Source organism: Hibiscus syriacus, unplaced genomic scaffold (assembly GCF_006381635.1).
Source record: "Hibiscus syriacus cultivar Baekdansim isolate YM2019G1 unplaced genomic scaffold, ASM638163v2 tig00113722_pilon, whole genome shotgun sequence".
Lineage (NCBI taxonomy): Eukaryota > Viridiplantae > Streptophyta > Magnoliopsida > Malvales > Malvaceae > Hibiscus > Hibiscus syriacus.
Genome location: NW_024063469.1, coordinates 16,890 through 29,049, shown reverse-complemented (window position 1 = coordinate 29,049; position 12,160 = coordinate 16,890). Strand labels below are relative to the sequence as shown.

Below are 12,160 nucleotides of genomic sequence, written 5' to 3'. Positions count from 1 at the left end.
AGATGTCATCGGGTTGGATTACCCTTGTAATGAAATTGGCTTTGAGCCTGCTGCTTGTACTGTTGGACCTATAAAAGGAAAAAAAATATAAAATAAGTATAATATATTAATTAATAATAAAAATGAAATATTAATATATTAATATATTAAGTCAGACGAAAATTAGTGTCCACAGGTCTGCTAAGATATACCCCGACAATATTAAAAATTGAACCACGTAAAAGGTTCTGCAATCTCAAGAATCCACGTCGACTTTTGCATCGATCAACTTTAAAACAATACAATACATATACAGTTTTGCATGCCAAGGGAATTTAGCTTGGATTTGTATGTTTCTCAGGTATAAAGAAATGGAACCGTGGGTAAAGTCATTTTAAGATACCATTTGGGTGGGCAACATGATCAATTTTAGTGAAATTAAAAATAGTAATGACAATGATATTAATAAATTTAAGGGTAAGTGATGTGATCCTACCGACCACCAAGTTTAAACGAAACATGCTCATAACTTTGAAGTTCTTTCAAGATGATTCTAAGGGAGTTCTTCCATATTTTATTACTTATTTACTCATTTATGCTTTATATTTGTTATAAGCATGCTTTGACATTCTAAACTATGCTTGAATATTCATATATTGTCCTATGTTTGCATCCTATATGATATTCATGCATGTCACATTTTTAATTAGCTTATTTCATGCATATGTTACACATTCCTTACTTATGTTATCATATCAATTGTATCATTATATTAGCCATGGAAACATGTTTTACATTAGAATTTTACTTATTACTTATTCATTACCTTGAGCATTGTAACTTATATACATTTTGTATTTAGTACAAGGTCCATTCAAGGCAATCCAATGGACAGTGCACGTCAGTCAGATTGATCACCACTTTTGAACATGTTACAAGCATATTTGGGTGGTGAAGTCATTAACATTTAATCCCCTATCTCTTATCTTTCCAACGCACTTTGAATCGTATCAATTCGATATTGGGAGCTCGAGATATTCTCAGATTACTGAAGATAGTGCAGCCTGAAGATTTATACGGGATTTACAACCAAATGAAGAGCCATGTTCACACCTGATGCATTTCCACCTTCACGAATCCATTTATGGCGTGTAGATTCATACAAGGAGGCTAAAGGACTTGTTCACATTCAAGGGAGATGGATGCATCATTTCCTTTAAACATATCACCAACTTATATATATATTTCGCTGTCATATTTATCTTTCCATTTCATTACTCCCATTTAACCATTTTTTTAGCTTTTTTGTTTGTGTAGGATCCTTGTTGCTTTCCTAGACCAAAACAATCAAAGGTACAACCTTGACTTCACCATCCATCCAAGGAATGCTAGGTTGAATTGTATCAGTAATTTATGCATTTAGTACGTAAACTATCAGTTTTGGTCTGTTTTAGTATGTAAATTTTTAATTTTTCAAAATCATACCTAACATTTGGTGTCTAGCATGACTTTTAAGAAGATTCTTCTAAATAGAATCTAAAACCCAATAAAATGATAGAAGGGGACGAGATGTGTTTATGGTGTCTAACATGGCTACAAAATACGTTTAAGAATGATACTTTTCAACTTTGACTAAAAATAATGAAAAAGACCTTAATTTTAATGGATGTGATGATGAATTAGAATAAAAAAAATAATCTTTTGAATATTATATCAACACGTCAGTACAATATCAATAACATGTTGCGGAAGACGGCTATCGGATAGAGCAAAATCGCAACTGATAATTTGAGAAAATAAAAATGAAGATAAAAGAGACACAAAATTTACGTGGAAAACCCCTAAAAATTTAGGGTAAAAACCACGACAACGGTAGAAGAATTTCACTATGAGAAAATAGGAATTACAACCTCTCTCGATCTACCAAGGAGAAAACAATGATAATTCTCTCTAGATAAAAAGGAGAAAACAACTCTCAAGAAACTCTCTAAAATCTCTCTAGTATTGGAAGAAAGCTAGAATGCTTTGGGATGATTTTGAAGCTAAATGAGCTAGGGTATTTATAGTTGAAACCTAAGGACTAATTTGTAAATACCCTAAATTACAATGACTAAATTATGATTCTACCATTGTCTAAAATTCAACATTTTCTGCCACCTAAAGCAATTTCCACTTTCGATTGATTTTTTTTCTTTCTTTATTATCACCTTTCGGTGATTGAGAAGACTTTTCAACATAACAATCATGTCATCCGATTGTTAATAGATTAATAATCCAATAATATAAATGTATAATTATATATAAGTAAAATTTAATACGACAATCGAATTAATTTATAATTCAGTAGGAATTTAGATGCAAAAACTAAATTTGAGTGATATTTAATATAGTTTACCCCTATTATTGTTACATCTCATTCTTGGTTTAACGACTCCTGGCACACACACACAGTGGCCTACCTACATTGTAGTACTAGTCTGGTCGGATGGTGGTTCAGTCCGTGGCTCAATGGCCTGCTGGGCCGGTGCTCTATGCATTGAAAAATTGGTTTTATTTTTACCTCAATAATTTATGTTTATTTTCCCTTCCGGTTCAAGGTTTCACTTTGATTAATCCGGATCGACTCGCATCGTACACATAGTTTTAGTGGGTGAATCTCCCAGAAATAAATTTTTTGCATACACAAGAACTTAAACTCGAGATCTTGCTTAAGAGCGATATCAAGCTGCTTCCAAGTTGAAACCAACCCTATTGGTGATAATTTATGGTTTTTTTGGGTATCCATGATGTTATGCACAATCACAGTGGTTGCATTCCAAATCTCAGTGATGTGTGCATCAAGATTGGGTCTTTGGCATTGGGGGATTTAAGAATGTAAGATTCTGATTTGGAGACGATAAAAATCTAGCTTAGATTTTTAAGACTATTTCAAAGAAGCCATTAGATTATGTCTTGTTTTGTTGTTGGTGTTTAATGATGTAATGTAGATTGGTCTTAAGATTCTTAGATTGGTCAGACTCAGACATGATCCTCCATGGATCCTCACATATCTACAGTTTCCCTTAAGAAAGCCTAAAAGTTAGCCTCGTTCTCCTGCAGTGTTTCAGGTTAAAGCACCTTTAAAGTTTTACCATGGACGGGAGCAGAAAAGAAGAAGAAGAAAATCCAACCACTAGATGAAGAGAGTAGTCTAATACAAAATTAGTTCTATGAATGTTTTAAATTTATTATTGGAAGTTTAATTTGTTAAAAATAATATATATATTGATAAATTTACTAACATATAATCGACTAAATATTATAATATTATATTTTTATGTAACATCCTAACGGTCTTCTCTAATCATGCTAAACACAGCCTCTCTATGTTTCAACTGATGAAAGCGTTGACAGTATGTGATAATGAACAGTTCCTAGACAGACAGACTTAACTCCAAAATTATATTCCATTCTAGGATATCTTTGAAGTTCCAAAAATATTAAATAAATGAAGTGCTGAGCAAACAAAACTCAGTCATAAATTAAATTCGTTTAGAGTACAGTTCTATTACCTTCCTATTTAAGCAGGAGCTTTCTTCTGGCTGATAAGAATCATGAGATACATACAATACATACTTACATTCTGGCATTTTCTTCTCTGATTTCTACTCATTTCAACTTTTTTCTTTATCCAGTGTGAGATGTTGGTATTAACGTGCATTGGAGCTCTGTTCCTTATATGCGTCACACACTGGGTTAACAAATGGAGAAATCCTAGGTGTAATGGTAAACTTCCACCAGGTTCAATGGGGTTCCCACTTGTTGGTGAGACTCTCCGGTTCTTCGTCCCCTACTCGACTTTTGATATCGCTCCCTTCGGTAAAGAGAGGATGAAATGCTGAAAAATATCACTCAATCTCCTTTACTCTTCCATTCTTAGCATGTTAATTGGTGCTGTTACTTGCGAGTATGGGCCAATATTCAAGACTAGCTTAGTGGGGTGACTGGTAATTGTGTCGACAGACCCGGATCTCAATCATTTCGTCTTCCAGCAAGAGGGACAACTGTTTCAGAGTTGGTATCCTGATACATTCACAGAGATCTTTGGACGTCAGAATGTGGGTTCCTTGCATGGTTTCACGTACAAGTACCTGAAGAATATGGTGCTTAATCTCTTTGGTCCTGAAAGACTTAAAAAGATGTTACCTGAAGTTGAAAACACAGCTTGCAGAATGTTACAACGCTGGTCAAGCCAAAAATCAGTTGAATTAAAAGAAGCAACTGCTAGTGTAATTCAACATTTATGTATCTCATTCATGGTTCTTCATCCGTGTAAGATTCTGGTCTAGTCTAAAGCGATAACTCGGTCTTTTTTTGCAGATGATATTTGATCTGACTGCCAGAAAGCTTATAAGTTATGACCAAGACGATTTGTTGGTGAATCTGCGGGGGAATTTTGTTGCATTCATCCAGGGATTAATCTCCTCCCCATTGGATATTCCTGGAACAGCTTATTACATGTGTTTACAGGTATAATACTGTGTTATATATATATACCAATTTCCTAGCATCAGTTAAGACTTATGGTACTTACTATATAGGGAAGGGGAAATGCAATGAAAACGCTGAAGGACTTGCAAAACTAAAGGCGGTCTCTGCCCCGTAAGCAGCAAACTGACTTTTTTGATTTCGTCATTGAAGAGTTTCAGAAAGAGGGAACGGTACTCACCGAGGCGATTGCTCTGGATTTGAAGTTTGTGCTTCTATTCGCCAGCTTCGAAACGACGCCCCTAGCTCTAACTTTAGCTGTTAAATTCCTTTCTGATAATCCTTCAGTGCTGAACAAGTTAACAGTATGTGACATTATTCAGAGCTAAAATCCTTTATCTGAAAAATCCTCTTCCCACCAAACACACTTATTATTTCCACATTTCAGGATGAGCACGAGGCAAATCTACGAAACCGGGAAAAATACTGATTCCGGACTTACATGGAGAGAATACAAATCGATGACATTAACATATACTTTCCAGGTGAGACAATTGCAGGTTAAACTTCTAATAAGATCTATTATTTTCAATCAGGCTGTTTTATTTCCATACTGACAAGTACAAGTTCCATGCAGTTCATCAATGAAACAGTTAGACTGGCATATATAGTTCCTGGAATCTTCAGAAAAACACCAAGGGAAATCCATTTCAAAGGTATGCATTAAAATAAGCCACTCTCCAAATGTTATAATCAAGTTTTAGTCATTCAATTAATATGAAAACTAACACATATCAATAACAATGCAGGATATACCATTCCGGCAGGTTGGGAGGTAATGGTCTGTCCCCCGGCCGTGCACCTCAATCCCGAAAAATACCAAGATCCCCTCATCTTCAATCCATCAAGATGGGAGGTGTGTGAATACTGTAAATTGTGTCCTCAACCTGCAAGATCAATCCGAAAAAACAAATACTTTTGAGCTAAAAAAGATTGTAACATGTAACTGCAGGGAACAGAAATGAGTGGAGCCTCAAGGAATTTCATGGAATTTGGTGGTGGCATGAGATTTTGTGTAGGAACAGACTTCACTAAAGTGCAGATGGCCGTATTTCCCCATTGTCAGATTACAAAATACAGGTAATAGAATGCTGCTACATACTAAACATGTTCTTTGCCTGTTCGGAACCGATCGATGGATAGTAACTCATCGAGATTCCGAACCCTTTCAGGTAGGAACCGATCAAAGGAGGAAATATATTTTAAAAAATTAAAAGTTTAGGTATTATAATGAACTAAAATTAATAGTTAAATTACTAAATACTTAATTTATCCGAAATTTTATATTTTCATATATTTTACTTTTTATTTTTTTATTAATATTCTAAAATTTTTAATTTTAAAAATTTTATAAATTTATCCCTTAATATAAATTTTTTTTCGCACTCATATTTTTCTAATAAGAATTACACGTGCAACTCTTGTGGGTCTTATCATCTTATATGCCATTCAAACCAATTTTGATTCTTCTTTTAAATGAATGTGATTTTACTTTTAGAAATAAAAATTTAAAAAATAAATTGGTAAAATTTTAAAATTTTAAAAATAAATAAAAATAATAATTAAAAGAACTTATAATACAAATGAGTTCAATGTTGGAGTGGAGTAGAAAGTGAATAAATACTAATTATTAAGACGAAACTGAAATATGGTAAGTGTAAGAGGTGAAGCGAACATTATCCGGCAATTATGAAAAGAAGACAAAATCATCATTCGGTTTGGTTTCACCAGCATCGTCAACTCGCCATCTGTCTATCCATCTCCACCATTCCCTAGAACCCTAACTATCCAAATCCCCTGAGTGAAAGAAAAAAAACCCCGTAAATCTCTTTTGTTTCTAGATCTACCTGTTGTTGTTGTTGTTTGATTCTAGGACGTTTTATTTTATTTTGAGAATTACCAAAAATGGCTTCAACGACTCCAACGAACCGATCTTCGTCGGATGATATCGTCGATGCGACGCCTCTTCTCTCATCAACAAGCAACGGTTCGCGGGACGAGGCCACTGCACGTCGATCCGTTCGTCGCCAGAGCCTCCGTGAAGCGGCTCGGTTCCTGCGCCGAGCCAGCAGCCGAAGGATGATGCGTGAACCCTCCATGCTGGTTCGAGAGACCGCGGCTGAGCAGCTCGAGGAGCGACAGAGCGATTGGGCGTATTCGAAGCCCGTCGTGGTCCTCGACATTATCTGGAATTTCGCTTTCGTCGTGGTGTCGGTCGGGGTTATGTTTTTTAGCAGGGACGAGAGGCCCGAGATGCCGTTGAGGCTTTGGATAATTGGCTACGCTTCGCAGTGTTTGTTGCATATGGTTTGCGTTTGTGTGGAGTACAGGCGGCGCCGGAGGCAGCAGAGCTTGGGATACAGGTCAATTAATGCCGGCGAGGAAGGGATTCCCAGCCCAAGATCAAGGGTGGATTCAGAGCAGTACGTGTCATTGGCTCAGCTGGAAGAGAATAGTGGAAGGTACATATATTGTTACTTAAAAGAATTTGAGAAGCTAATATGATAGGGTTTTTTTTATTAGTTTTGAGTTTTATTTGCGAATTGGTAAGGTTTTTGGTAGGCATTACTTTCTTCAGTGATAAATTTCTTCAGTGATAAATTATATGATCGTTTTCTTTTTGGTTCTGGCCTTCTGGGGAAATGGAGAGGAATTTGGAATTTTCGTTCCGTTTGCTGGAAATTGGAATAAATAGGCTACATGCCACAATAGAGGAATTGGAAATCGGCTTATGTTTTCTTGTGATATCTGGATTGCAATTAGGTATTTGATATCGGTTGGGGATTTTCATGTATGCAAAGCATTTGAAAGTAGTTAAATTAAATGTTGAGAGCTTATTATGATCCTTAACAGACATTTAACCTCATCTGTTATAGCTTTAAGTTGTGTATGATATTACTGCACACTTAAATGGCTGAAATCATTTGAAATTGATGTTTCCAGTAGTGTTGCAAAGCATCTTGAATCTACGAACACGATGTTCTCGTTCATCTGGTGGATCATTGGATTCTACTGGGTATCTATAGGTGGCCAAGCGTTGGCACGCTCCTCCCCTCAGCTTTATTGGTTAGTAAGCATTATTCTTCCAGCTGTCTTTATGGTGTTTGAATGTTTTCCTCTATAACCAGATCCTAACTATTTTAATTATTATTTCCTCTGCAGGCTTTGTATAATTTTTCTTGGTTTCGATGTTTTCTTTGTTGTTTTCTGCGTTGCACTGGCATGCATCATTGGTATTGCTGTTTGCTGTTGTCTTCCATGTATTATTGCAATCCTATATGCTGTGGCAGATCAGGTAATTTTCAAATCCCGTGATTATATACGCCTTATTAGTTGTTTGTGTGCATTTGACACATGATTTTTGTGCTTCATATGTAGTTTAGTTGTTTGTGTGAATTTTGAACTTTCTACTTGGATCTGATTCAATCGAGGTGATTGTTTTAATCACCGTACACTAAATAACAGTTTTCTTTCTGGGTTTGGCTGGAAAGGTTTAATTAGTTAATAATTTCTGTAGTTGTATGGCTCTTTGATGCACTTTTCTTTTTACTGGCTTCATATGACCTCTTGAATCAGGAGGGAGCTACCAAGGAAGATATTGATCAGTTGTCTAAATTCAAGTTTCGAAAAACCGATGATAATGGGAAATCTGCTGGTGATGTACAAGGACCTGTTGGGGGAATAATGACTGAATGTGGCACTAATTCCCCCAGGGAACAAATGCTTTCCCCAGACGACGCAGTAAGCTGACATCTTTTGTATTTTTTTTCTGTTTACTTCCTTTATCTTCCTCCTACGAGTTGCCCCTCCAGAAATTATATGATGTTAAAAGACGACTATTTTATGACAATTCATTTTGGCCTTGTGTGAGTTGAAGGGAGTTTAAGTGAAGTACCCAACTGATATTTGATTCTGGGGTTAATTTATAGGAATGTTGCATTTGCCTTTCCGCTTATGATGACGGAGTTGAGCTAAGGGAACTTCCTTGCGGACACCATTTTCATTGTGCCTGTATAGATAAGTGGCTATACATCAATGCTACCTGCCCTCTCTGCAAATACAACATTCTAAAGAGTAGCATCCACGAGGAAGTGTAGAAGAACGGAAGCAATCCATTCACGGTCGATGACTCTGGTACATCTGCTTATGATTTTAGCTCAACAGCAGCAGTCTAATGTACAGCACTTATTATAGGCTATTCTATTATTGTCCTTTTGTGGTGGTGGTTGTAGATGTCATCTATCATAGTACTGGGGATAGTGATGATGAGTTTGTTTTAGCTATGGTTTTCATGTATATGATGATTCCCGCTGGCATCTAAAGCACTGGCTGAGTTGAACAACACGTTTCTTTCTCGTTTTTATTTTCATCATTCGATAATAACATGCACTGTCTACTATTGCTCAAGGCATCTTCTATGCGTTCTGAATTACATTGGCGGCTTCTAGACTTCTAGCACATATAAACAATGAAGCATATATGTTTAATTAATTAGATGACAAGACAGTACAAGAAACAGTGACGCACGTAACTGGTGAGTCTATTTTTAATAAGCAGAGTGATGCATATAACTGGTGTATGAAATAATTTTCTTTAGAACAGGGTTTAAAATTTCATGTCCAGATAAACATTTTTTGAAATTAATAAAAATCTGAAACTAAACTTTTATATCTTCAAAATATTAATACATGAAGGTGTCGTGTGTTTTTAAATAATTATTATTTTATTATTTAGTATTGTATTGTACTAAGATTCCAAATTAATTTTCATGATAAGGTTTTTATTTTTTTTATTTTACAAATGCATACGTGTATATATATAAAAATCTCAATTAATTTGTTGAAAGTTTCTTATTTCATAATGATATAAATTATGAAGTGCTATTTGAGAATTAATTTTATCTAATCAATTTTATAAAAATTATTATTTTATAATAATATCCGACCTCTAATAAAATTACTTAAAACAATTGATTTTATATAACAAATTGGTGTTGTATTATATTAATGCTAACAAATAACAAAAAAAAATTGATTTTATAAAAAAAAATAGTGGTGCAATTGTAATGCTCCCAAAGAAAGAAAGAAAATTTTTTTTCGTAGGCTTACTGAATTCTAATTATTCAACAACAAGAAGCTAAAAAATTGTTGTTCCCAATTAAATTATCTGAATAAAATTTCGAGTGAAATCTAGAACAAGCAGGAGATATTTTACGGCGCTGTATGTCTCGGAGGTGTTCCTTCTCGCCTCTTCGAAAGCAATCGTTAGCGAACTCCCATCGGTCCGGCATTACCTTCCTAAATCCCTAAAACAATAACGGTATCTTATAATAAATTAATTTCTCATAATGAACTAATTATACTTTTGCTATGAGCAAACTCTTAACACTTACATATGTGTTGAGTTGGTGTACGAAGCTGGAGAAGTTGATATGTTTGAAGTATTTAGGGAGCAAATCGCGAGCGAATTCCGACGGCTGCCAAACGATGAAAGCCGATCCATCTTCATTCCATGAAATCAAGTCATCAACGGAGGGATCGTCGACTAACTGATAGGTTTTCATAAGGAACGGAGTCGGTAAAGATCGCTGCGAGTCGGCGGCAACACCGGCTGCGGATTCGCAGGCCATGAGGTTCGGTCCTGTCTAAAGAGAGAGATTCCTCCGCCTCTACTTTAGTTCCTGAACTGCTGCTGATTAAGAAAAATAATAGTGTACGTTTTAGCCGAGAAAGCTCTTGAAGATAGAATAAATAAATGAACAAAGATATATCTTGGATGCTTCTAGCTGAAAATATCTACTTTAGTCGTTCAAATTCAACACTGAAATTCATTTATTTATTCAGATTCACAGAAATGGAAACAGTCTCCCGCTGCTGTGATGTTTTGATATAATTGATGAACAAATATTATAACATCAACCCGTTTCTTCCGTCAATCATAAAGAAAAACATTAAAAGAAATTGAAATGTTCAAATCTAACAGGGAGATGTCAAAATATTTTAACATTCGTACCGGGAACGAAAGCAAAAATTTTCCCACCAACCAAACAAGTAACAAGAAACCTGGCTCGCGCGGTCAGACACCGTTGAATCAAAGGTTTTCAACACAATATAGAACTGAAAGCCGGCATGTTGACAGAGAGGGGGAGGATGGCAGGCTAGGTTTTGTTATTTCTAGAAGTTTCTGGGTGGAGTGAATGATAAGAGAAGAAACTAACAGAATTTGAGAAGGAAAGGGGATATCGAGAGACTTAAATTAAGAGAAAAGGGAGAATTTCTTTTTTCGACCCCTCTCGACTTCATTTATGGTCAGTAATTAAAAGTTCGGGGGTAGGAACTCATTTAAAAAAGTAGTAGAACCAAACAACAGCAAAGATAGTTATCGAACAGCAGAGGGAGCAAGGTAACTCCTAAGATTACACCTCAGGGAATTAGTTTGGAGGTTGGATGTTCGAATGATCATGATAGTGTTGCCATGGAAGAAGTTTTAAACACTCAAGTGACACAAGAGAAGAAAACGCCTGGATGCCAGGGAAACTCATCCCTCAAATCAAAACAGTTGTAAAGATGATATCTTGGAACTACATAGGTGTGAGAAATAACAAGTTTATTAGAAATTGTAAGGAAATTATCAATGACGAGAAACCATCGATTATTAGTCTTCTACAAACAAAATCTCCCGTGGGAATTGGATTTTCGATCCAGAAAAAGAAAAGTTACGCTTCGAAAATTTCTTGTTAGAACAGTTGTGGCGGGAGGAGCTGGCGAGTTTGATGGAAGATCCGAGGATAATATACACTGAGGAAATAATTTTCCCGTCGTTACCGTCATTCACTGATCAGAAACCGACGCCGGTTGCTGAGAGTGATCATGAAATGAAATCGTCGGAGGCCTTGAAGGAACAAGTGAAGGAATTGTTAAAACCGTGGTGCGAGATGATTCTAGAACTTGGAAGAGGATGTAGAGATGTTTTGCAGCAAACGGAACAAGTGAAGGAATTTTTGAAATCGAAAGTTACTGAGGATTCGTTTATAGTTCAGAAGCTTGGTGGACCCGTGGCTAAGGTCTCTAGTCAGTTGAATTTCTTGAATGAGTTCTTGCCTCAGGAACATGATCCTATTCACGCTTGGCCTGTTATCTTCTTTGTTTTCATCCTTGCACTTTCAGCTCTAAATTTGAATGGTGCGCATGATGTATCGGCACCACCAGTAAAGAAAGTACTTGTTCATCCTCCTAGCGCAAGCCGAATCCAGCTCCCTGATGGCAGACACTTGACTTATCGTGCAATGGGTGTTCCAGTGGACAAAGCTAGATTTTTCTCTTATTGCACCGTTATTTCTACATAGTAGTATAATTCTTTTGTGTGTTTAATTTTGTATTCATTTTGTTGCTTTTGTTGCTTCTATCTCAAAGTGTCATGGAACTTGAAAGTTTCACAGTCAAGAGTCCATAAAAAAATATGTCAAGAAACCTTGTAAAAGAGGGTGAAGAATAAAGAAATGAAGGTGAATAAGAAGAACGAAAGAAAGCATCAGCACTTTCGATTCAAAGTGAACGTAAGGAAGCATCGGCACTTTCGATTCAAAGTGAACGTAAGGAAGCATCGGCACTTTCGATTCAAGAAGAACGAAAGGAAGCACCGACACTTTCGATTC

The 12,160-nt window shown here is 35.9% G+C and overlaps 3 protein-coding genes and 1 pseudogene across 4 annotated transcripts; 3 read left to right on the top strand and 1 right to left on the bottom strand.

The window, feature by feature from the left end:
* The first annotated feature begins 3,659 nt into the window (after positions 1–3,659).
* Positions 3,660–5,712, top strand: LOC120187105 (annotated as a pseudogene).
* Positions 5,713–6,170: 458 nt separating this feature from the next.
* LOC120187001 (E3 ubiquitin-protein ligase At1g63170-like) lies at positions 6,171–8,829 on the top strand. Of its 2 annotated transcripts, none has more exons than XM_039190799.1 (6): positions 6,171–6,326; positions 6,401–6,968; positions 7,453–7,572; positions 7,669–7,801; positions 8,083–8,247; positions 8,436–8,829. In XM_039190799.1, exons 2-6 carry the CDS (start codon positions 6,412–6,414, stop codon positions 8,601–8,603), a joined length of 1,143 nt encoding a protein of 380 aa, XP_039046730.1. In that variant the 5' UTR covers positions 6,171–6,326; positions 6,401–6,411; the 3' UTR covers positions 8,604–8,829. The 2 variants fall into 2 exon arrangements, with proteins under 2 accessions (XP_039046730.1, XP_039046729.1); XM_039190798.1 differs by having other exon boundaries at positions 7,450–7,572; positions 8,436–8,828.
* A 799-nt stretch (positions 8,830–9,628) lies between these two features.
* Positions 9,629–10,142, bottom strand: LOC120187104 (heat stress transcription factor B-2b-like). Its single transcript, XM_039190902.1, has 2 exons — positions 9,899–10,142; positions 9,629–9,811 (listed from the first exon to the last, which is right to left on the bottom strand). Exons 1-2 carry the CDS (start codon positions 10,133–10,135, stop codon positions 9,629–9,631), a joined length of 420 nt encoding a protein of 139 aa, XP_039046833.1. The 5' UTR covers positions 10,136–10,142.
* Positions 10,143–11,278: 1,136 nt separating this feature from the next.
* On the top strand, positions 11,279–11,851 carry LOC120187103. Its single transcript, XM_039190901.1, has one exon. It carries the CDS (start codon positions 11,279–11,281, stop codon positions 11,849–11,851), a length of 573 nt encoding a protein of 190 aa, XP_039046832.1.
* Positions 11,852–12,160: the final 309 nt, after the last annotated feature.

Excerpts from the sequence above, each read along its gene's own strand:
- LOC120187001 (XM_039190798.1), top strand. The coding sequence starts at position 6,412 with ATGGCTTCAACGACTCCAACGAACCGATCTTCGTCGGATGATATCGTC. Across the intron at positions 7,802-8,082 it reads TATATGCTGTGGCAGATCAG|GAGGGAGCTACCAAGGAAGA; the intron begins GTAATTTTCAAA and ends CTCTTGAATCAG. Across the intron at positions 8,248-8,435 it reads TGCTTTCCCCAGACGACGCA|GAATGTTGCATTTGCCTTTC; the intron begins GTAAGCTGACAT and ends GTTAATTTATAG.
- LOC120187104 (XM_039190902.1), bottom strand. The coding sequence starts at position 10,135 with ATGGCCTGCGAATCCGCAGCCGGTGTTGCCGCCGACTCGCAGCGATCT. Across the intron at positions 9,812-9,898 it reads TACACCAACTCAACACATAT|GGATTTAGGAAGGTAATGCC; the intron begins GTAAGTGTTAAG and ends TTATTGTTTTAG.
- LOC120187103 (XM_039190901.1), top strand. The coding sequence starts at position 11,279 with ATGGAAGATCCGAGGATAATATACACTGAGGAAATAATTTTCCCGTCG.